Raw genomic sequence first — 25,224 nt, 5'->3', positions numbered from 1 at the left:
AGTGCAGCCCAAGCCTCAGCGTGGCTGCTCCCTGCTTAAAGAGGTTTAGGACAGCCTGGCTGTGTGCAGACTCAGAACCTCCAGGGCCTGTCATTGGCGGGGCCAGGCGGCTCCTTCCCCTCCCTCGTGGGGCAGAGCCCCGTAGGGCGCAGCAAGCCCCCCCGTGGCCCAGAAGGGAGCAGCAATAACAAACCGCCGCCGTGCCCACCGCGGTCGCAAGAGAACCTCACTCTGATTGGCGAGAGCGACTGTCTGCAGCGATGAGAGACGCGTTGTGATTGGCCGGGTGTTGCCGGTCGGCGGCGGAGGCGGGGAAGCGGAGCGGATATATGGGGGGGGCGCCCGCGCCGCCGGCCGGTCGGAGCGCAGCAGGCACTAAAGAAGCGCGACGGGAGTGCAGGGCAGAGGCGGCACCGGAGGCTAGAACGGACGAGTGGCCGGGGGGGACCGCGGCGCACTGGGCAGGGTGTGTGGCTCGGTCGGCAGCGGCTCCGGTGTCCGAGGCGGGGGCCGCGCTGGCGGTGGATGTCTGCCCCAGCCATGCTGTGCTATGTGACCAGGCCGGACGCGGTGGTGATGGAGGTGGAGGTGGAGGCCAAAGCCAACGGCGAGGATTGCCTCAACCAGGTGAGCCGCCGCCCCGGGGGCTCCCAGCCGCGCGGCTCCCCAACGGCCCTTGAAGCCGCAGCCGTTGCGGAGAACGCGACTAACCCCGAATCCCGCACCCCGGCCCCTCCCTGCGCGAGGCGGCGGCGGGGGGCTGCCCCGCGCGGGGCTCGCGCGCCCTTGGCTAACGCTCCCCGGCGCGCCCACCGCTCTCGACGGGGCGGTTGCTGCGCGGGAGGGAGGGGGGCAGGAGGAGCCGCTGGTGCTTCTGCTGCTTTCCTGCGGCGCGTCTCCCCGTTCCTCCTCCATGTTGGCCGCAGAGGCTGCGGCGCCCTCGGATGTTCGGTCTCCCCCGGGAAGGGACCCCGCGGGGTGGGGAGAGGCCTCCGCGTCTCCCCTCCCCTTGCGGCGAATTCGTCCTTCCCAGGCGCAGGGGTGAGGGGGCGGGACCCCCCCGGACCCCTCCCCCCGCGCATGGAGCCCACCCTAGGCCAGACCCCGGCTTGTGCTCGAGTCCCCCCTGCGTGGCACCGCAAACATTCCCCTAAGCATTAGACACGTGGCCGGGAGGGGGCTACCCTGGTGTCTCTGATCTGCCCGCCCTCCCTGCCCCAGCTGAACCCTGCTGCCTGCTCAGTTGACTCCACGTTGCCCAAAATAGCCAGACCTGGGTCACTCTGCCTGTGTTAGGCACCTAAACAAGTGGCCTGGTTTTCAGAAGTGCCCTTGGCTTCCTTGGGAGTTGCTGATGCTCATAAGAAGGGCTGTGCTGGGTCAGACCAATGATCCATCTAGCCCAGTATCCTATTGTGCAGGCAGTGACCAGTGCCAGACACTACAGAGCATGAACAGGGCAGTTATTGAGTGATCTGTTCACTGTGGGTTCCCTGTTATCCAGTTCTAGCAGCTGGCAATCAGAGGCTAGGGACACCTAGGCTCTGAGCATGGGATCGCTTCCCTGACCATCTTGGCTAATAGCCATTGATAGAGCTATCCTTGGTGAACTTAACTAATTCGTTGTTGAACCCTGCTGGCCTTCATGATATCCCCTGGCAATGACTTTCACAGGTTGACTGTGTCTTGTGTGAAGAAATACTTTATTTTGTTTGTTTTTAAACCTGCTGCCTACTAATTTCATTGGGTAACCTGGTTCTTTGGGGGTAAATAACACTTACTTATTTACTTTCTCTTCACCATTCCTGATTTTATAGATCTGTCATATCTCCCCTTAGTCATCTATTTTCCAAACTCAGCATCATGGAGAATCAAGTCACAATTGCTTAGGTGCCTAAGTTTTGGGGAAAAAATAGTGGTAACTCCTGTGATGTGTGTTTGGACCCACAGAGATGATTCCTGTTTTTATTGCCATTTCATATACATATCTGTAGGTTGCCATCTGAACAGCTTCTTTAATGCTTTGCTTAGTTTTGATGACTTCTTACTGAAAAGTGATTCAGTAAGATAACTTTATTATTTGAGTGTTGAGGTTTTGTAATGTGTGTGAGCAGTTTTAAAAAAGCTACACTTCTGTGTTTGTGTGATGGTTTTGGTATTAGCTATGTTGTAGAGCCACTTGTACAATACTTCCATTTTTGTTATAGGTATGCAGAAGGTTGGGGATTATAGAAGTTGATTACTTTGGACTGCAGTTCACTGGCAGCAAAGGAGAGAGTTTATGGCTGAATTTGAGAAATAGGATCTCCCAGCAGATGGATGGACTAGCTCCTTACCGATTGAAACTGCGTGTCAAGTTTTTTGTAGAACCACATCTTATTTTGCAAGAACAGACAAGGTAAAATTAATCCAATCTTGAGTCAACTTCATTTCACGTTTTCATATTCTGTAATTTAATACTGTAAAGTAGCTATATGTTGTCTGTATCAATCATTTAGTACCTCTTATATTCAGCTTACTTGCTTTTGAGCTGTATATATAGCTTGCTGTGAAAACCTAACCTGACTTTAAATGTATTGTTCTGTCTTTTTGGAGATTGAAGAGGAAGGGTGCTACTGTAACTTATTCATAATATGTAGCTAAATATGAGAGCTAAGAACAGCATCGTTAATTCCATACATATTTAATGCTACAAGTGAAAGAAAAATACAGGAGGTAGCATGTGATATTTATATTACGTTTGCATGCCCGATAGTAACCTCTCTTCCAGCATGTTACTGCAGGTCATTCTAAACTGCTTGTGCAGGAAGTTGTTTCTACCACAATGCCTAAACTTGCTAAACTCCTCTTAGTCTAGTGTCATATTACAATAATTTTCAAACAGCTATAGGTCCTCTCTCAAGCTACAAAAGGAACAGCTGTTTTGCTTCTCCTGTAGAAGACCTACTAACAAAGCACAATAACTAAATTGATGATAAATTAAATTTCAGAAAAATGCATAGTTGCCAACCTTTTGAGTTCCAAACTCCTGCAAAAATAGCAATGAAGTCTTATTGATTTTAATTTACACTAGAAAATGTCACATCTTTACTTGACGGATCAATAACTTTCTTCCTTTTGAACTAGAAACATAATGCATTTGTATATTTAATTTCTGTCAGCCATCAAGTTCTAGTGTTAGATGGGGGCCATAAACTGATGAACTCTATCTGAAAACAAGCAGCACAAAATTATGATCTACTGTCTTAATGTGATATTCAAGTTTATGACCACGAGTATCCCAGGATTGTCGGGTATTTCACTTTGTTTTACCAAAAATGTTCAGCTAATTCATTTGTACAGTGTGGTTGAGGATCTGATCTGAATGCTTATTACACAGGAGAACTACATATTAAGCATGTCCTTTCCCCCTCTTTATGATGTATGAAGACCTGAATTTTTTTTTTTTAATTTGTTTTATAATAGAAATTCAGAACCTTTCTATCTTGGAAATTCTTGGTCATCCAGAGATTTAGTGAAACTGCTTGACAACTTACTGAAAGTAGAGCAGTTGAGAGGGGAAAGCGTTTGAGAGTGGTACTTTAGTTTACATATTGAACGCCAAAGAACATTTGAGAGCAAGAGACTCTTCTATAAAGATAGAATACTCCTGGACATTCAGTTAGGTGAGAGCTCACATCCTAAAGCCTGAGAATCTCCAAGAAGTCCTCTATAACAAGGGAAGAACTCACTTGACGTTCTTGATATTTCTCCGGTTGAAAAGACGGGGAAAAATATACTCCTTTATAATAAAAATGCACAAACTTAGTTGTAACTGAGGGCGTGTCTACACTCCAAACGTTACAGTGGCCCAGCTATGGCACTGCAGCTGTGCGCCTGTTATACAGTAGTGTAGATGCTTGCTATAGTGATGGAAGGGATTTTTCTGTTGATTTATCGTTAATTCACCCCCTTGACAGGCAGTAGCTAGGTTAACAGAAGACTTCTTTCATTGAAGTCATAGCGTCTATATCAGCACTTAGATTGGCTTAACTACGTCTCTTGGGGTAGCTAGGTCAGCCTAAATTTTAGGTTTAGACCAGGCTTGAGACCACCTATCTTTGTTGTATAATTTACACAAATATAAACTCTTTTGCACTCACATATTGAGGTAAATAGGTCTTTTAGGCTGCATCTGCGCTAGATAAGTAAACTACTAACTGAACTGGTGGGGTTACAATAGTACAAGCTGCAACAGTATAGGCCATACTAAGCAATGCTCTTTTGGATATACACGGCACAACAGCACCCTTGAACTGCATAATGTCTGTTTTTCTTGTAGTCATATTTCTGGTTTAATTCAGTTAATTCCAATATTTCTGTCCTGCAGAAAGTACAACATGTGGGCTGTGAAGGCCAGGAGCTACAGCCTGGTACACATTTACACACACAAACTGCAGATGCCATGGCTGTTCTCAGGCCTGCATGGAATAAGGGGAGGACATTGAGGAGGGAGAGCAGGCCAGAAGCTTGTCTGAGCTATCACTGAATAGTGAGCAGGTGCACTGGCATGTTTGGAGGATCACTTGTACCATTACAACTGCAACACCTTGTTTCTTCATTGATCATTGCAACCAGGCAGATAACAGAGTGATGAATGACTTGATAGTCAGCCTTATTCAAAGCAGTTGTGTAAATACCTGTCCATGGTTGATGATGATTTGTATGCAAAAATGTTATTGGTGTCAACCACCGTTTTGGCCATTTAACGTGACCATTTCTGCAGTGTAGATAAGGCCAAGAGGTCTAGCTTGTACCACATTACATACTGCCTCTGAAGTTAGCCCGTGTTCTTCACACCTCAGCACCATGACATATGCAGATCACAGCACTGGATTTTCCTTAAATTAACTAAATATCATAATTGTTTTTAAATTGCAAAAGCATGTTAGCTGTAAATTACTAGACAGTACAATATTGAAGAGCCGGAGTGACAGTTGCAAAAAAGAGTTTGAAAACCGCTTTTTTTGAATGGTTTTAAAGACAGAAAACAAATAGACAATTTTACTGTTTCATTAGAAAGATTTCTGTATGTTAACACTTAAGATTCAACTTAGAGGCCTGGTCAGTGCTTAGAAGTTAGATTGACCTTGCTTCATTGCTCAGGGCGGTGAAAAATTTGGTGCTCTGAGCACCATAGTTAGGTCGACCTAACCCCTGGTGTGGATGTAGGAAGGTTCCATTGACCTAGCTATCACTTCTTAGACAGGTGGATTAAGTACATCAAGAAAAGCCTTTCATCAATGTAGGGAAGCGCCTGCACTGTGGCTCTATAGCTGTCGTGTAGTCATGGTCTGAGTGCTTAGTTTAGTGTCTCTAATTTTCATGTCAGTTAAGTATTCAAAACAACGTCTATAAAATAGATGCAGAAAGCTATTTTGACTGCTGAATACTAGCCTCTTTCTTGCCTACGTAGAAAATAGTGTGACTCTTAAATATTTTTTGCAGTCTTTATTTCTCTTTGCATTGCTGGGCTTTCCAGGGCATAGCAGATTGTTAATTTGTCTAACCTTTACGGCCATGAAACAGCTTCCATCAGTTAAGTAAGTGGAGGTGTTGCATGAAGTATCTTATGCCTACTATTTCTTCCTTTTTAAGAGTGGGGGGAAAAGTTGCTTTTATTATTGGTGCTCTAGTGTGGGTTTCAGTTTATTGGTTGGCTGCTGGTTTTTTAAATCTAAATCCTTCGTTGTGGTGAATTATGGCTGCAAAGTTAACCAGTCTAAACTTGTATGCAGTGAAATAAAAGGTAAAATGGACCAATGCAGGCATAGATCTATTGAAATATGCTGTGGCAACTCAAATTTCACTAGCAAGTCTTCTCAGACCTATAGAAAGGAGCAGGCCTATTTCAAAGACCTATGATGTATACGTTTCCAGTCTTTGAGGCTTCAAAGGTGTCCTTTGAGCAGGAAATAAATTCCTTTGAGAAAGAGAATACCTTTTCATTTTATCTGAAACATTACCAGTTTATGTTCTAACACAGTTTAAAAGACATTTCCATCTTTTGTGGTTTTCAAAATATTTTTTTGCATTTGTAAATAGACATTTTAACAGATGGTCCAGGCTTTGTTAAAGCAGTTTGTTCATTAGAATAGCCTTTGCTGTCAAGTGATCACTTTAACAGGGTTCTTGCTCCATTTAATTCGAAGGAATCGGGTTTAAGGAGTGGTGTTTGCTGTATCAAAGAACTTGCTATAAAACAGTTCTCTGTAAGAGAAGGCAAATGGGATTTTAGAGTAGGGAAGCAAATGGGTTTGAAGTTGTGATCCAAGATGATTGGCAGACTTCAGAAGAAGTTTTAGCTTTATACTTTCAGATGGGTTTGTTAAACTTTAAAACCTCAAAAGTGACTAGGAGTGGCTCTTTTGTTCTTGTTTTAGCACTGAGAGGCTTCAGAGGCAGCTGTATGGCTCCCTATGGTAAAGTAATGGTAATGTAACTTTAGGTCATTGACTGCGAGTAACCCCTGCCTAATAGCTACTAGGCATGTCTAACAAATCAGTGACTGCTGCATTGGAACACAGCCCAGGATCTGAAGACATTCAGTTCCTGATTGGCTTAGAACTCTTGTCTCGAGGCAGAAAGTTCTGCTTTTGTGGTTAAAAGGTTTCTTTGTGAAACAAGTACAAGTAGCAAAGAAGTCTAGGAACTTGTCACCTTTATAACAATAAGCAATGTTTGCCAAACTGTGTGAAGGGACAAATTGCAGTAAATAGTAATACAAAATAATAAAGCCATACATTTCAGAAGGAAAAGTCTGTTAAGATAAACTCAAAACTTGAGCCCATATGTACAAAATGTGCATTATTTATGAAGTATAGCATTAAAATTAATTTTAAAGTAAAGATTATTTTGAATAACATAAAACAAGCTTCATTTTTATTTTTTAAGCTCTTTATTTAGGAAGGTTTAAACAAGCTTAGGAATCCTTGCCTGGTAAATATCAGAAACCAAGCAAGCTATCATTACACCAGTTCTCTTTTGTATAAAGAGACAGGAATTTAATCATCAAATCTTTCTATTAAACAGAATGTTACCATATTAGAGTAAGCATTTTCACAACACCTGTATTGTTTCTAGTGATTTTATTAAATTGAATGAAATCTCTATATACACCTATTTAAGACAAGGCATGTCTATCAAATGTTAATATTTAAAAAAAAATGGGTGTATTTTGTCTGATTATTGAATAAAAGGTAACCAAATATCTAATTATCAGTCTGCCCTCTGTTTGTTGGGTTAATTGGTGTTCATTTTTCCATAACCACAACCTCCCATATTTTTTTGAACCATTCCTCTGTGGTTCTGTTTTTTTTTTTCCAGTATGAGGCTGTCAATAGTGGAGCGGCTATTAGCAGATGAGACCAATTCTTCTTTTCCTTTTGTGTGACCAGTTCCACTAGGAAGCCCCAATGGGATTACCAAAGGAGTCTTTGGTAATAAATATCCAACAATTTGTGATATTTGGTTATGGATTGCATCCCAGTACTCTAATGACTGGACATTGACCACTGGATAAGCATAAAATCTTTCACCATAATTTCTCCAGCATTTATTTCCTATTTATATTTTTAACCTGACTGATGTGAGGTACTGTTGGAACAGTATCTGAAAGAAATTTTATTGCGTTACTGAGGTCTCTTCCAAATCAAACCCCATTCCTTTGGGGTAATTTGTCTGACCACATCTTTTTTCCATTATGTAATATATGGACACTTAATTTTGTTAAGAAAGCTTTCTGCAAAGATTGATTGAAATTAGTTTTGTTTCCTAATGGACCAGAAGCCATCACTTCTATTAAAGTTAGCTTTCTGTTTAAAACAGGTTTTCTAGAAAGCTGAGAAATATAATGCCTGACTAAAATAAACTTTATTGGTGTTATTTCAGTAACCCGACGCTGAGACAAAGTAGGTTATATAATTTACTTGTGTGACTGGGTTGAAAATCAGATATTCATATACAGCTCTTGGCACCTTTTTGTCAAACTGACATATTACACTGAAAAGTCTAATGAATTAGCATTTAAAATAGCTCTGTTTTACTTGCTTGAAAACTGTTTTGTTCAAAAATATGGCATTTCCATATTCCATTGAGGAGTGTTTTGTGTACTTGTGTATTTTTTAAATATATGTATAGTTACTCAGGAAGGAAAATGCAAAATAAGCATTCTGGTTTAAAGACCAAGTACAGTGAACTGCTTCATTGCCACATTACCTAGTTGCACCTATGGGCTAATTTTAGTAAGAATGGCTGATTTGTTGATGTAAATTTATAGCTATTTTACCCATTTGTTTGGGGGGGGGTAGAGTGAGGAACTGGCCAGTTTCTCGCTTATTTTACATAGTAACACTGGTTGCCCATGGACTTGGATTTAGATATGTTGCTCTTATTTTATAAGAGCAAGTAAAAGCTAACTGCTGCCATTGTTTGTTGAATGCATCTAATTGTTTATCTGAAGCTGAGTTGAATAGCTGTTAGTAACCTTTCACCTACTTTTACAGAGCGCAAACTAGGATTGCGATACTGGGAAATATAATAGGAGTACACTAGGTGCGGAATTTTAGTTTCTCATATCAGGTGACTTATATTGGGTCATCTTGTTGGGGTAGGTGGGCCTTATTTTTTCAGCTTTTCAGGTGGTGATTTTTCAGCAGAATAACTCCATTTTGAGAGAATTAGACTTCATAGTTCAAATTCACCTCATGCAAGGAGCTACAAATTACATTTCAGTATCCGTGAGAAGGCCCCCAGGTACTGGAGCAGTTTAGCCCCCAAAGGACTGGCAGTATTTCTGCCAGGAGCACAGCAACTGGAGGTTCCAAGAGATGCATGTTCCTGCTTGTGCCACCTAGTTTTTGGGAAACACTCCGTTGCCTCTCCCACCACAGAGTGGAGATTGCAGCTCTTTTTTTGCTACCTCAGCCTCATTTCCTTGTAGGCACTATTCAGCCGGAGCATGGAACAAGAAAGGGATTAAGACAGCACTGTTGGACTGTTCCCATATTTACCTTACTAGACTAAAAAGATTTTTAATTATCTTTGTATGCAAAAGGAATATTTTGAAGTCAGAACTTGCATATTAAGTGTGAACTTTTTTCTTGAAGGGAAAGTAGAGTTTCAAATCTGACTTAAAATCTGGAATAGGTACAATTTATACTTTCTGTGGGCTGCTGAATTTTGCCCCCGTCTAAATTTAATTATGGTTCCTAAGTACCTGTTTCTGTTTGCAACAGCTGTCACTCCAGGGACTCTGCATAAATCACATATTAAGGGAGGAATAGTAGGCACAACATGTAGATTTGTGTTAGTGATTATGATTGGTAGTTTTCAGTACCCCTAAAATTACTTTTTCATACTATCGACCATTCATACAAAAATCCTTATGTTGACCACCTTTTCTGCATCAGTTATATTGCTTTTTTACATTGAAAAAAATTAAGGGCCATCAAAAAGAAAAATCTAAGCCAGTATGCATTTGATTCTGAAATTTTTTTCTAAGGCCTGGTCTACACTATGGGGTTAGGTCGATTTAAAAATGAACGCGTCTACACAACTAACCCTGTTCTGTTGACCTAAAGGGCTCTTAAAATCAACTTCTGTACTCCTCCCCGACGAGGGGAGTAGTGTTAAAATAGACTTTGCTGGGTCAAGTTTTGGGGTATTGAGGATGCGAATTGATGGTATTGGTCTCTGGGAGCTTTCGCAGAGTGCTCCATTGTGATCACTCTGGACAGCACTTTGAACTCCGATGCACTAGCCAGGTAAACAGGAAAAGGCCTGGGAACTTTTGAATTTCATTTCCTGTTTGGTCAGTGTGGCGAACTTGGCAGCACAGGTGACCATGCAGTCCCCCAGAATCGCAGAGCGTAGAATGTTTCTACACTCCCTCTATCACCTCCATCCCTGAGGTTATCGCAGATTAGAAAGAGAAAAAAAACACACTCTCGATTACCTGTTTTCAAAGCTCATGCAGTCCTCCTGCCCTGATAGGGCACAGCTTAATGCATGGAGACATTCAGTGGCAGAAACTAGGAAAGAATTAAGTGAGCGCGAAGAGCGGAGGCAGGACGCGATGCTGAGGCTACTGGGGGAGCAAACTGACATGATGAAGCATCTGTTGGAGCTGAAGGAAAGCCAACAAGAGCACAGACCCCCGCTGCATCCTTTGTATAACTGCCTACCCTCCTTCCCATGTTTCGTAGCCTCCTCACCCGGATGCTCAAGAATGTGGGGGTGAGGCACCCAGCCACTCCACTCGAGGATGGCCCAAGCAACAGAAGTCTGTCATTCAAAGAGTTTGATTTTTAGTGTGGCTACAATAAGCAATGTGGCCTTGTCCTTCCCTCCTCCCTCACCCCACCCGGGCTACCTTGTCCATTATCTTTTTTAATTAATAAAGAATGCATGGTTTCAAATCGATAGTTACTTTATTTCGAAGGGGGGAGGGTGGTTGGCTTACAGGGAATTAAAATCAACAAAGGGGGTGGGTTTGCATCAAGGAGAAACACACAACTGTCACACCGAAGTCTGGCCAGTCATGAAACTGGTTTTCAAACCCTCTCTGATGCGCAGTGCGCCTTGCTATGCTCTTCTAATCGCCCTAGTGTCTGGCGCGAAACGATTGTCTGCTGTTGCTTTCATGGAGGGAGGGGCAACTGACAACATGTACCCAAAACCACCCATGAAAATGTTTTTGCCCCATCAGGCATTGAGAGCTCAACCCAGAATTCCAATGGGCAGCGGAGACTGCGGGAACTGGGGGATAGCTACCCACAGTACACCGTTCCATAAGTTGATGCTAGCCACGGTAGTGAGGACGCACTCTGCTGATTTAATGCCCTTAGTGTGGACATACGCAGTCGATTTCTAAAAATCTACTTCTATAAAGTCTACCTAATTTCGTAGTGTAGACATACCCTAAGGGTTTGTGTATGCTGCTAAAACATCAATAAAAATGTGAAAAAGATTAGGGCAGTATAAAAGAGAAGATTAAAATAAACTAATTTTAATGTCATAGGTGCTTGGCCAGAAGCCACTTGGTACTGTTGTTCCATCTGCCTGAAATGCTTTATTTGGTCAAAAAAGCTTTGGGAATCCTGAGTCCTGTCTGGGCTACAATTAGCTAGAAATGTCAAATTGAAGACTAAGGGCTTCTCTACATGAGAGTAGGCATACTAACTAAAGGTGTAAAGTTAATGCACATATATTAGTGCATTAAATCCCTGTGTGGATCCTTGCATTCAGAAGTAAAGTAGCCTTAATTCCAAGGATCAAGCTACAGCAAACTAAGGCCATTTTACTTCTAAATGAGAGCATCCACTTTGGGGTGTAATGCACTTTAATGTATGCACCTTAACTTCACCTTCAGTTCATTCTCTTAACTTTTGTGAGTTATCCTGTATGGACAAATCTTTACTTTGCAATTCTGATAATAATTCTGTAGATTATATTTTGAGGTAGTCTACCTTATATCCAGAAATATCCTGGAGCACCTGGCTTCATTCTCAAACAAAAATATTCATACTCAAAACGGAAGACAAGCTTTAATATCCTAAAACTATACAATCTTGGGTGCATTACACTGGAGGCAAGAAATTTTGAACGATTGTCATGCAGGAATACTACAGCTAAACTTGAGAGGAGGATTTGTCCTGCACTGCAGAGTAGTAAAAGATTAAATTCTTTAACTTCAATATTTTCCTATTAGTGTTACAGCCTTATGTGAATCCAAGATGGCAGCCCTCAAAGGAAGGTATGGGTGACTTTGTTACTGCACTGGAAAGCAGTTTTTTCTGTATGCAAGTGATTTCAGAGTTGTTTTTCACAGGCTTACTAATGTTGGAAGTGTGCCAATGTCTGGGAGATATTAAGATTAACACAAACCATGGTAAAACTTCATTTAAGAGTGAAATTTTGCATTATGAAGATTTGCTGTGGTTTTTATAGAGGTTTTAAGGTTGAAGTGAAACTGTACAACTGGTTCAGAAAAATAAATTAAAGAGCTACTTGTTTGAATCAGTCACATGATACAAGAGAAGCAGGAATCTTAGAACTCCTGAAGTACTGACTTTTTTGTAGCAATTCTGAGATTAAAGTAGTGTTTTTCCAGCATGTTTCTAAGTGTTAATGTATCCTTGCATAACTAAAATGTTAAAATATAATGTAGCCATGAAACTGTCAATGACTGTTTAATTCAGTTTTAATAAACTGGTTGAACTGAAATAGTTTATGGCAATCGGTGCAGTTTGTTTAAAAAACTGAATAGAAACCAACTTAAAGAAGGCTTCGGTTTTTGAATTATTGAACTATTACAGGAATGCTCCTTGGGACTGCCACTTCATTTTTATCTTGACTTTCCAGTCAGTATTCTGAATGTGCTGAATCTCTCTGCCTTGTTGAACAGAATGTCCTAGAAATGAATGCATTGATCTGAAGAATTGAGCACCTTTTTACCTTAGAGAGCCACCTGAGAATGCCTATCCAGGGAATTCTTGAAGGAGTCTTGGGATATTGAGAAGGCAGCTATTCACTGGCTTTTGGAGATCCAATAAAAGCTGTGTGCTCAAACCCCAAAACTACTGTAGTTTGCAGAAATTTGGCTAAATGCCTCCTGGTAGTTAATCTCAATAATATGGCTCAAGATGCTACAGGCAGTCCATTCAGCCCTGCAGATGAACTTTGCAGAATTAGGAGTCTAGCTGTTAAGTCAGGTTCCCACAAGGGGACATTCCAGTTTTACCCTGAATATGTCCAGGAAAAAAACAGCTCTTCTAGTTCACAACTCTTCATGTTAAGTGTAACACCAACATTTTAATTTGGTGATCTGTCCTGGGTAGTATCAGCTGACTTCACCAGATTCTGTGGTTCTGGTTGTTGCATGTGTATCAGGCAACTGGAACCTAGATATTGATTAAAATTGACTGATGAAAATGACTTTGGGGAATGTGAACGGAAACAGGTTGTATGAAGAGAACACTGTTCAAAATAATTAGCATTTTAAACTTCGAGTGCTCTGTAACCACTGATTAATTAAAGCCTTTAGAAATTTTTCCATCCAAATTTGCTTCCTTTCTGCTCCATTCAAGTGTCCTTCTATAAAAATAAAGGTGAAAAAGCTACAGTGGGCTTCTATCTGAAGTATTTATCTGGCCCCCATTACCATGGTATCTGAACACCTCACAACACCTCTGTAAGCTAGGGAACTACTGTTATCTCCATTTTATAGATGATGAACTGAGGCACAGAGGCTAAGAGACTTGCCCAAGGTCACACTGGAATTCTGTATCTTCCCTGCATCTTCACTTTTTAGGCTTGATAGGTCTTTAGCAAGAGAAAGGTGGAGGTGGTTCTAGAACAGTTGCCTCTCTTGTAGTTGCTTCTCTAATTCATTTCTATCTGCTGGAGAAATCTTGTAGCTTTTTCAGCTCCCTGTTAATGTCTGTAGGGCCTTTTCAGTAACTGTAGAGATTGTCTTGCTGTTTTTCCTGTATAATCAAAGTGCTGTCAACTGCAGAAAGCACACTGAAATTTTTTTTTGCTTTTTTCAGTTGTAATCTTGTCACTTGCAACTATAGTAGGAGTAAATTTTTTCAGGCAGATGTTTTCAAGTTTGCGGTATCCCTTTAAATGTATCTGATACATAAATCAAAGTATGTTCAAAGAGCAGTAGTATGCAGAAATGTATGAACAGGCTTTTCATTTTTCTAATCTGGGGGGCAAAGTTGAACAAATGATTACTGATAGCTGTCTTGGCCAGAGCAAGTCTGAGTAGTTTAATTTAGATAACCTGCATTAATTGCTCTTAAAAAATTAAATATATTGTCAGATTGCATGCATGTGGCTAAAATTTCAATTTGATATAACCCATACAGTTAAACATCTTGCAATTTTTTTATAATGCTTCAGTTTTTTTGTTAGAGGTAAACTGTAAAGCAAAAATAAAATGAATTAATTTTTGCTTTTTCTTTCATGATGCATAAGGATTGCTTTATAAAACATTTATTTTGGTTCGTTTTTATATTTGGTATATCAATTCTCACTCTGGTGTGTGATGGTACAGTCAGATTGAAGACCTAAGCATCTCTTCTCTTCTCCGTCCCCGCTTGTTGAGGGGGGTCGGAGGAGGAAGAGAGCTGCAACTCAGGTTGCAATTCACCACCACTCAGGTCTTGGCTAGCTCACATTATTTTTAGTCTTTATGATATTTTATTCATTAGATAACTTTCTCATTCTAACTGTAGCAAATGTGAAATCTGCTGCTCCGTGCAGCAAGTTGGGTGGCAAATGTGTAATGATTACCAAATGTAAAAACTTACCTGACTCAACATGTCTAAAGTTAAAAAGGTAGGGAACTGGTGAACAAATTAGCTGAAGTAATGAAAATGGATAATTCTTCTAAAATAAATGGTCTAAAATAAACATGGTCAAAAATTGTTTAGCAAGATTAGATAGGTTTTATGTTCATCTCAAAATGCAGAAAATATTTAATTCTTCAAGATCAAATATGCCATTGCATAAAACTTTCACTATTGAAATGGAAGAGCAGACTATAGATTCCCAAATAAGGTCTGGTCTACACTGTAAAAATTAAATCAACCCAGCTATGTCGCTCAGGGGTGTAAAAAATCCACACCTGTGAGTGATGTAGTTAAGCCAGCCTAGTCCCTGTGCAGACCATGCTAGATGGGTGGAAGAAGTCTTCAGTTCACCTAGCTACCCCTCTCAGTGAAGTGGATTAACTACAGCAACAGGAGACCCCTTTATGTCACTGTAGTGAGTATATACGCTGAAGTGCTACAGTGGCATAGTGTTGTAAGTGTAGACATAGCTTAAGGCCTGGTCTACACTGAAAAGTTAGGTCGACCCAACTACATTGCTCCGGGATATGAAAAATCCCTTCAGCAGCATGGCTACACTAGAGGGTAGGTCGGCTTACGCAGCATTAGGTTGATAGAATTCTTCCGTTGACCTAGCTACTGCCTCTTGGGGAGTTGGATTACATACCCTGACAGGAGAACTCCTGTTGGCATAGGTGTCTACACTGAAGCGCAACACTGGTGCAGCTGTAGAGATTCAAGTGTAGACAAGCCCCAAGACTTTCAGCATGATTGTCACTGTTGAGATGTAACTACAATGATCACTTCAGTCCCTGTTCCAGACTTGAGTGGCTCAGCATCTTACTTCAGGATGAGTCTCTGCTTTAACACCCAAAATATGGCAGATTAGTCCATGATCACATTGATTGATTTACATCACCAGTTTTAACTGATTTAAATTGGCAAGCAGGAAACAGTGACTCTTAATCTTGTTTTGCATTTGTACTCTGTAGTTAGTTTCCTGAAGTAAGGTTGATTCTCATTGGTTGGTAACCCTTAAAACATGTTGATTTGAAATGAAATGTAACCTTTATGCTAAAATGTACTTTTGCTAACAAGGATACAGTGTATCTACACATTTAAGCAGTTACAGAGCTTAACATTCATTTGTTCGGGTTCTTAATTTTTCCATTTTTATGTTAGAAAATGAGTGAAGCATTTTCATATTTACTTGATTAATTTTTTTACATGAGACTTTTTCAAGCTATATGTGGATGGAAAACTAAATTAAATGCACATGTACCCCTTCTGCCCGTCTGAGTTGGCAGCAACAAGGGCCGGGTTCAGTATCTAGGGGTTCTGTTTCAATAACACAATGCAAAACCGGCTCGAGCCCCCACCAGTGACCTGGGACAATTACAGACCACCCCCCAGGCGCCTCTAAGGTAATACTTGCCTCTCACAAGCACAAAGTCTGTGTAGCAAAATCCTTTTAATAAGGGAGGGAAACAATGCGGCATTATGTTGGGGAAACACCACAAACAGAATTCATAACACAAATCAGCAAAAGACATTTCCCCCTCCCTCCCTCCCCCCCCCCCCCAAGTAAGTTTGGCAGTGCCCTTTTCCCCTTAGGGTAAACCAAAAAATCACCCAAAGTGAAATCCCTGGTCAGTGCAGTCCCAGAGTTCAAAACTTTATCTGCGGAGTTTTACCTCCCAGCCTGGGGGTGCATCAGTGTTAAGGGGCACCTTACGTGATCAGAGGCCGACTGCTCCGCCTCTCCATGGGGTTCTGCTGCAGCCTTCACAGTGAGCCGCTTTGCCAGCCACTCTGCTCCACCAGCTGTCCTGCAAGCTGCTCCAGTCATCCTGCAAACTGCTCTGCTCCACCAGCTGCTCAGCAACATATCTCCAGGGCCCCCCCAACACTCAGTGATTTCAGCTCTTAGTAATTTTAGCTCTTTAGTGATTTCAGCTTGTAGTAGGGGAGCCTCAGTGCTGGTGCACCATTGGCCCAAAGTGAATTCAGCTCAGCAGTCTGTAACTAGACTCCTAATGGAATTAAAATTAGCTCTGATATTCCACAGTAGGGGGGGAGAGAGGAGGAGGTGCAATTGGTATTTCAGGCCCATACCATCAGGTACAAATAACTGTCCCCAGCCTCTCTCAATGCACTGGGTTTTGGAACCCATGTCCCTTGTCTAGTGAGTGCTACTTAGTTGATGGTGAGTCCCTCTGTCATAAAACAGTTTCATTGTCCTAGGTTCACATAATCAGGGTAACAACACTTTTTTCTTCCTGCCCCAATAACAGAGAAACTGGGTATCCCACAGCAGCCAAAGTGACCATTTGGGCTCATGCTAGACAGGGTGGGTGTGCCTATGCAAACAAGATCAGCCCCTGAAGTTCTTTTCCACAACTCACCACAATTCACCACCAGATGTCAGGGTAGAGCTCATCCTCACTCTGCTTACACACATACACACACCCAATATTTTTTTAAATTTTTGGTTTTTATTAATTCTATAAAACTACCTTCAGTGTGCTGGATACATAAGATAGTTTATCAAACATGTTTTGCATTTAAAACTGTTTTATTAAACAAAGGAAGTATCTGTAGTTAGTGAATTGAAATGGTGGTTTCCGGTCATCAGGCCCTTCAAGATTTTAGAACTAGAACATCTCATCTTCACACCTCATTTTTATTTATAATTCAGAATATTAAAACAGGCTTTCCTACTTTTTTTCAATTCCCCTTTAGTTTATTTAAAGTTGAGAAACCAGTCATTGAACTGAACTGGTTGAAGAAACTGACATGAAGAAAATAGTCTCTGCACCTGCAGAAGAGACTACTGTCAAAAGCTGTTTTAGCATTTCAAACTGATTCTTGGTGCTTAGTGAGTGAATGCCACCAGTTCAGTGCTTTGACTTTTTAAAATAGCTGAAAATATGTACTGCTTGAAGTTTACTTTCATGTACTGTAAATTATTTTAATAGCTTATAAGTAGTTTAGGTCTAAATATAGGTTGTCAATTTTAAATTGGTTTAATTTAAATTGATTTAAGTAAGTCTGAATTTTTTTAAAAAATTGATTTTTTTATCCATCCTGTTTTTTTCAACTGTTTAGCCAACATGACAAATCCAAATGTAAAGGTCAGAAGTTAAGCCCAGAACAGCAATAACTGGCTGAATAAATATGCTTACGAAGTAAACATAGTATATGTTTTCACAGCACTTTTGTGGGTTTTTCAAGTATTTTTCACTGGATTCTTTCAGGCTGGGGAAAATCACACCACCTCTCTGGGAGTACTATAGGAGAGCTGTTTGTTTTGAATAAACAGGGAAATCTCCCACAGATTTCTCAACTGTAATTTCACAGAACTGCATGTGCTGATTTATGCTTAGTATTTTACAATATTCACTTCATTTAACTATGAATGATAGTAGTGCATACTGAAGTAAGGCATATTTATATAGAAATGACAGTGCAGCAACATAAATACATGGTAGCCTTTTACATGCTATATGAGTGCTTTGTTTCTTTAATCTGTAATTCTCACTTGATGAATGTAACATTTCAGATATTCACTGATAGTGAGAATTTTTTTAATGGCCTTAAGATATTAAAGTATTTGCTCTTTTTGGATTTGTTGGACAGTTCAATATTTAAATGAAGCTGCTGAAAGACTCATTTTTTAATGTAGGCTGGCTTTTGAAAAGATAGCATAATCGTTAACAAAACCAAGTCAGTTTTCTAACTCTGATGCCAGAACTATTTGGTATTTAATATGCTCAGTGACCATTCTAGAGTCTCAAACAATTATTAAATTCTATGCTAGTCAAACTTTTTAAAAATAAAAAGTGATTCTCTTGCAGGCATATGTTTTTCTTGCATATAAGGGAGGATCTTTTGGCTGGTAATCTTCAGTGTTCTTCAGAGCATGCCATTGAACTTAGTGCATTGTTGGCTCACATGAAGTTTGGGGATTATAACCAGAATACTGCCAAGTACAGCTATGAAGAGTTGTGTGCAAAGGAGCTCACTACTGCCACCTTAGACAGGTAAGTAACTGCTGTAACTACTCGAACAACCAGTGACAAAAGTTGTTTAAGAATTTAAATTAGTAAATGATAATGTTTGGTTATTTGGTGCTAAAATTTAAGTGTAAGTGATGTTGCAAAAAAAAAAAAAATCAAAGCTAATGTTAGTTAGCTATTCTTTGAAAGGAAACCAAACCTTACCCAGAATGTTTTTAATGAAAGTGGCCCTATATATTTGCTGCATTTGTAGACGGTGGTGTACGTTTCCTTTTTTGGAAATAAAAAGCGGTAACTGTTTAAATTTTCCTTGATTCGGAAGTAAAGGCAGGCTAAATAGTCTGATCAGGATAATTCCAGTTACCTTGTCCAGCTCCACACTGTGTTAGGACACTGCTCAAGGGAGAGACAAAACTATTGCTTTTTGATGGATATGCAAGTAAAATCAACATCCCAAAGAGAACGTGCGTAATGTTGGCTGATAGTTTACGTGTACTGTACAGCAAAAAAAAAAAATTCCCTGGAACTTAACCCCCGCCCCCATTTACATTCATTCTTATGGGGAAATGGATTCACTTAACATAGTTTCACTTAAAGTTGCATTTTTCAGGAACATAACTACAACGTTAAGTGAGGAGTCACTGTATATAATCAAGTTCAAGAATTTCATATAGAAGACTACATTTGTCTAAAGGCACAATTTTAATACCCTTAGATTGTGTTATAAACAAGCCCAAGACTACTCCCTGCGCGTGCGCGCACACATTTTTGTAGTGTAAAATCTGAACATCAAGGAGAAAAATTCTAAATGTTGTATTTGCATGCATGTGAATTTTTTTACCGCTAGGAACTTTTTGGTCTGAAAGCCTTTCTACACAAGGGATACAGTTTCTAAAATAGCATGCAGCTTTTTCTTTATATATATATATAAAATTGTTTGCCAAGTAAATACAATACATCCTTTTAAATAGTCCAAGAATATTTAATTAGTTCTCACTTTAATGATCAGAAACATGTAGCCAGCTATAACTAAACAGACCAAGTAATTTAGTACTTTTATATAAGCACCACCTAACTTGATCATTTAGAATCTTGTTTAAAATGAGATGTTGCTGTAGATTACTGCATATGGCTGAATGGTTCACCTATCATCCATCTTTTTTATCCACAGTATTACTGCAAAGCACAAGGAACTAGAAGGGCTGAGCCAGGCTTCAGCAGAGTACCAGGTTCTGCAGATTGTGTCAACACTGGAGAACTATGGGATAGAGTGGCACTCAGTGAGAGACAGTGAAGGGCAGAAACTTCTTATTGGTGTTGGGCCTGAGGGCATCTCCATCTGTAAAGATGACTTCAGCCCTATTAACAGGTAAGTTCCTGGGGCGAAAGAATCTAATCTTCTGACTTTTCTGTGAGCTATACTTTGGTTCTATAATCTATATAATCAAAACCGTTCTAAAGGAAGTGTTAAAATCTTTTATATCTTTGTTCTGGTTTGGACCATGCAAGAACTGCCGGACCATGCAGTGACTGGGGATTTATCCACTTCTGATAGCCTTTTCATCAGGAGGCCATTGATGATGTAAAACACTGAGTTTGGGGCTATACAAATAAGTTATGTGCTTCCATGGGTACTATATTAGTGGTATAGCTGTCCTGTATTTGTTCAGTGCAGCATTTTCAATCTAACATTATAGAAGATTGGAAAGGCCTCTTTGCAAATGTAGCTGTTAATTTCTTCTGGGTAGTCTTAAAGGATGTTTCTCATAGTACAATATGAGAGTGGCTGTAGAAATTGCCTTAGTTTTTAGAGGGAGAATAATCGCCCCCACACACACATTACTCATCATTTTCTATTCACATTTAGGATTGCTTATCCTGTTGTTCAAATGGCAACCCAGTCTGGGAAGAATGTGTATCTGACTGTCACCAACGAGTCTGGTAATAGCGTAGTTCTCTTGTTTAAGATGATCAGTACCAGAGCAGCAAGTGGACTGTACAGAGCAATAACAGAGACACATGCATTTTACAGGTTTGTATTGCTAGTGGAGTAAATCACTCTTCCTACCTTTTCAACAGCAGTTGAGTCAAGGATTTAAACTTTGACACTTCCTCACACTACCTTGCATTTGAGATATTCCCCTGCAAAATTCTATCATATTTTTGCTGCTACTCCTGCGCACACAACACCAGGAACAGCAGCAGTGGTATGAAACAAAATTCAGACATAGTTCTACTCTGCTTCTGTTACATCCAAGAGCTGGATAGATTCTAATTGCTGAGGTTTTCTGGGGTGGGAATATACAATTCAAGATAAGCAAACAAGATATTTCTCTGCACTATCACAATATAAATAGCACTTCCTCAGAATGAAAACTAAATCAGTTTCTAATAGATACCTCAGTAAGCAGTAGACACTTGTTTTCATTTCTAGCATATATGTTTATAATTTATTGAAAACATCAAAATCTGTAGCTTCATTCCTCTAATTCTGTTTTTAAAAATCTTTGCAAACACAATTGTTATATATAGAAACAAAATTAAGTAGGCTAAACATGCTATGGATGATCTTTCATCCTTCGGGGGTGTCTGAGCTCAGGGAACAAATAAGATACATTGAGGTTGCAGTATTAACTAATCAATTTTTTCACTTGTCTCATGGGTTTGTCTTGTAGGTGTGACACTGTTACTAGCGCTGTCATGATGCAGTACAGTCGAGATTTAAAGGGCCATCTAGCATCCTTGTTCCTGAATGAAAACATTAATCTTGGCAAAAAGTATGTCTTTGACATTAAACGAACATCAAAGGAGGTTTATGATCATGCGAGGAGGACTCTTTACAATGCTGGCATTGTGGATCTTGTTTCAAGAAGTGACCAAACACCACCAAATTCTCCCCTTAAGTCTTCAGAAAGTAATATGAACTGTGACAGCTGTGAGGGTCTCAGCTGCCAGCAAACAAAAGCTCTTCAAGAGAAGTTGCGGAAGCTGAAGGAGTCTATGCTATGTATGGTGTGTTGTGAGGAAGAAATAAATTCAACCTTTTGTCCTTGTGGCCACACAGTATGCTGTGAGACCTGTGCTGCCCAGTTGCAGGTAATTGCAGTGTCACTTGGGACATTCCACACTAATGTGTTTAACAGCGGATTTCACTTTACAGTTTATTTTTTTACTAGTATAATTAACTGATCTTGACCAATATACTCAGCAAAGTTTGATTGGTACTCAATTTGCATAATGTCTTAGTTCACAAGAATGTTATGTTTAGATTATAAGCTAAATAGATGGGGCTGTAGTGTGAAGAAAGACAATGTAGGTGAGGTAATTTATTATACTAGTTTCTGTTGGTGAAAAGTTTTTGAGCTTGCACAGAGATCTTCAGGTCTGGTATAGTATGTAGTCCTTCCTTTTGATGAAAATTAATGGATTTTTTGCAGAGAAGTTAGGAACTAGTGGCATAAAAGTTTCTTGTGGTGTCATGTTGGAAATATGGAGACAACTGACCTGAATACTTCAGTCTCACCAACAATGTTTATTCATTAAGGTGATGACTTTGTGCTCATGAGACATATAGGGTCTCAGAAAATTGTGATGGAGTGTTCCCTAATACTTTTTCTTTCTTCTCTCCAGTCATGCCCAGTTTGCAGGTCTCGGGTAGAGCATGTCCAGCATGTGTATTTGCCAACCCACACCAGTCTGCTCAATCTGACAGTGATATGATCTGTGTACACTTCTAAAGCATCATGTACTTTTTACAAACTGCACTAAGATGAACTACAGCCATTGATTGTGAAAAAGGCAATCACTCCAGCTCCTGCCTGCAATGAGAAGCAAAAACCCCACTACATCTCTGGGTCGGAGAGGGGTCAATATTATCTGTTCAGCATGCCCAAGAAGAGGTTTTGGGACATCTTGTGAAAACAGAACTCTAAAAAAATTCATGTCATCTAAAGGAGGAAAAAGGCCTTCTTGATGCATGAGCTTGCAATGTGGCAATATTGCCAAAAGCTAGGTAATTCTGGGGAATGTGGTGTAAAGTCTATTTGATATACCCAGCAGGGATAATTCAATATGTAGTTTTACACATTTTATAATTGGTTTTACGTTTCTTTTTATTTTGTTCCTTTAGTGTGATCACTCCATTATTTTTAATAGCAAAACTAGTTTTTTACAAATTTGTACGTCAGTTTTAGTGTGATGTTTATAGTTTCTGTGTTTAGTAATTGTTCTAAAGTGAGGGGAAACTATTTTAAAAATCAGTATTTTTAAAAACCTGAGGTTGCAAGGCTTTAAGCAAGCAGTTGCATTTAAATCAGCAATCTAATCAAAGCTCAAGTCATATGACAGTGATAATTTTGGAAGGTTTTTTTGCAGCAAATTTTAATTTCTGGATGTTGAGAGGTTCGTCAGGAAAGTCTCTCCTGCTTGATAATGATGCTCCACTGAGGAAATGTTCTGGGGCTTTGCTTGCAAATCAAAAGGGAAAACCATTTCCACTTGGGAAGGATGTAAGTTGTGTAACAGTCACAGATTCAACTGTCAGCCTGTAAATCTGCCTTAGCTGTGGAGGCTGATTTTGCTTGAACTATCAAATCCATTTTGGCCTAAAATAGTGTAAAGTTTGTATAATTTAAGTGCTTTCATAAGTTTAACTTTTGAGTTGCTTGGTTATCTTTCTTGCTAAAACTTTTTATCTTCCACCCCCATTTGGGCATTTTGGACTTCGGTCAACTAGTGTATTCTCCATGATTTAGAGGAAACTAGAAGACCATATTTGGGTGCAATACTAGCTAAATTAAAGCTAGAAAACTACACTGTCACTTTACTGAGATTTTCTGAGTATACTTTTCATATTGCCTTAATGTAGCAGTAATGTGTGTGTATGCATTTGTTTCTTTGCACAGACTTTTGTCAAAATATTAAAACTCTACTTTTTTATCGCACATATTAGCATATAAACCTTACTCCAAGAGGTATTTATTTTTTCACTTTGTAAAGAAATTTTTGTTTCCACATGAAGCAAGAACTCTGTCCTATATCATAGACAACTTCTGTCTTTTTATATTCAGGTTAATAAAGGACTTTAAATCAGATGTCTTCCTGCATTATTGATAGTATTTGGAAGTCTGCTTATTAGCTTTGATGTGAGAAATCCTGCTGTGTCGTACATAATTTAACCCATTCTTTTGTAGTTAGCATACTGCCCATTCTTTTTCCTAAACCTGCATGTTTTGGGACTGATCTAAGAGGTACTGACCATTTGTAACTGCCATTCAGGTTAATGGTGCTCAAAATCTTTCTGGATCAGACTCTTCTCTTGAGCGAACTGGAGGAAGCTTTTTTTCATGTTGTCGCTACCTTTTGCTTTCAAGTGATATTGCCTAGAACACCTCACTAGTCACAGGGTCCTTAATTTTTCTTATAGAAACATTCAGAGGAAATACAAGGTTTCTGTGACTAGAAACTGAAAAATAAGATACTATTTGACCTAAAGAAGCTGTTTTCAAGATTTAAACTTAAACTTTGAATTTCATCAGTCCAACTGAAGCATTTAACAGAAATCCTTTATTATACTAGTGTGTAGACATTTAAAGTTGAGCCACTAGTCATCAGCTACATCACTCTTCAATTTTGAAGGCTTCATTTAGCACTACTTACCCTATTGAAGCTAAAATCTTTCCACATTTGGCCTCTACCTGAACACATTTTAAATTGATAATCCCAGAAACCTTATTACTTGAACCTATTAATGTCATCTTAGAGCAAATGAAACAATGATATTCCAGCTCAAAATAGTGTAGTAGGTGAAAGTAACTTCATGGAATTTTAATATGTATAGCAAATCATAGTGGCAATTTCTAAATACTTTAGAATGGCCAGACCTGAACCAAGCATTGTACTTCTGTTTGCTTTTATTTTAAGCCATTAATGTCCAAAAGGCCACTATGGTTAGGGTGGATAGGAGAACTACAGTCCCTCTTGAAAGCTGAGGCAGAACTTAAGAGACTTCTCTGAAGAGTTGTTCAGAGCTGCTTCTACATTTTCTGCTACTTAAGATGAAGTAGCAGTTGTCACTGGTTGAAGATACTGAACAAATCATTGCCTGCCACAGACTAGCTGTCAGGCTTTGGCCCGCCTTGCTGCGGACTAGTACATCTTCTGTTGCTAGATGCTCTATTATATTAGCAGGGTATGTCTTTGCACTGTTGTCAGTCCCAGCTGTGAGGGGAGTAAATCAGGTTCACAGACTACAGTGATGAGTATGATGTAAATGCTTGGAGCTAGATCTATGGGACTGAATCAATAATGCACATATCACTCCTCCAAAGACAGGGTCACATTTCTTTTCAAGGAAAATTCATTTTGATGAATTCAAAAAGCTTCATCAGTCATTGGCAAATATATTCCAGACCTTGGTATCTGACTGATTTCCTTTTAATACTTGGAGTTTTGAGAACCAAGGAGTGCAGAGTAGCTCTACTATCCTTAAGGGTGTGGAGTGCTTTATCATTATTTAAGCTTAAGAGCTCACAATACTTGAATGGTAAATCTGTCATGGTTGTCTGACCATGAGAACTGTAATCAGGTTCTGCATATTGTAATGTCTGTGGCCACCAAATAAGCTGCCATGTCAGGCATCTAAAATTGCCTACAAAGTTGTCTTTGCCATGTGTTGCCCTTCTGACATGATCTCTCAAGTTCTGCTCTGGTATTTTGTGGAAGTTTATCCAGAAAGGGTGTCTTATGTTAAATTGTATTTTGCCAAACAAACTTGATAATGCACGTTTGTAGTGTCGTAGAAGAGTAGGTTTTTCTGCTTAGCAGGT

General features: G+C 39.8%; 1 protein-coding gene across 2 annotated transcripts; it reads left to right on the top strand.

Annotated features, from left to right (window-relative positions):
• The first annotated feature begins 265 nt into the window (after positions 1 to 265).
• On the top strand, positions 266 to 23,488 carry MYLIP (myosin regulatory light chain interacting protein). Of its 2 annotated transcripts, none has more exons than XM_005308566.4 (7): positions 266 to 627; positions 2,208 to 2,398; positions 18,236 to 18,421; positions 19,569 to 19,766; positions 20,265 to 20,429; positions 21,073 to 21,493; positions 22,028 to 23,488. In XM_005308566.4, exons 1-7 carry the CDS (start codon positions 526 to 528, stop codon positions 22,115 to 22,117), a joined length of 1,353 nt encoding a protein of 450 aa, XP_005308623.1. In that variant the 5' UTR covers positions 266 to 525; the 3' UTR covers positions 22,118 to 23,488. The 2 variants fall into 2 exon arrangements, with proteins under 2 accessions (XP_005308623.1, XP_065441140.1); XM_065585068.1 differs by lacking the exon at positions 266 to 627 and adding an exon at positions 815 to 1,766.
• Positions 23,489 to 25,224: the final 1,736 nt, after the last annotated feature.

This window comes from Chrysemys picta, chromosome 2 (assembly GCF_011386835.1).
Source record: "Chrysemys picta bellii isolate R12L10 chromosome 2, ASM1138683v2, whole genome shotgun sequence".
NCBI lineage: Eukaryota > Metazoa > Chordata > Testudines > Emydidae > Chrysemys > Chrysemys picta.
The sequence above is the reverse complement of the archived record's forward strand: the minus strand, read 5'-3'. Positions and strand labels throughout refer to the sequence as shown.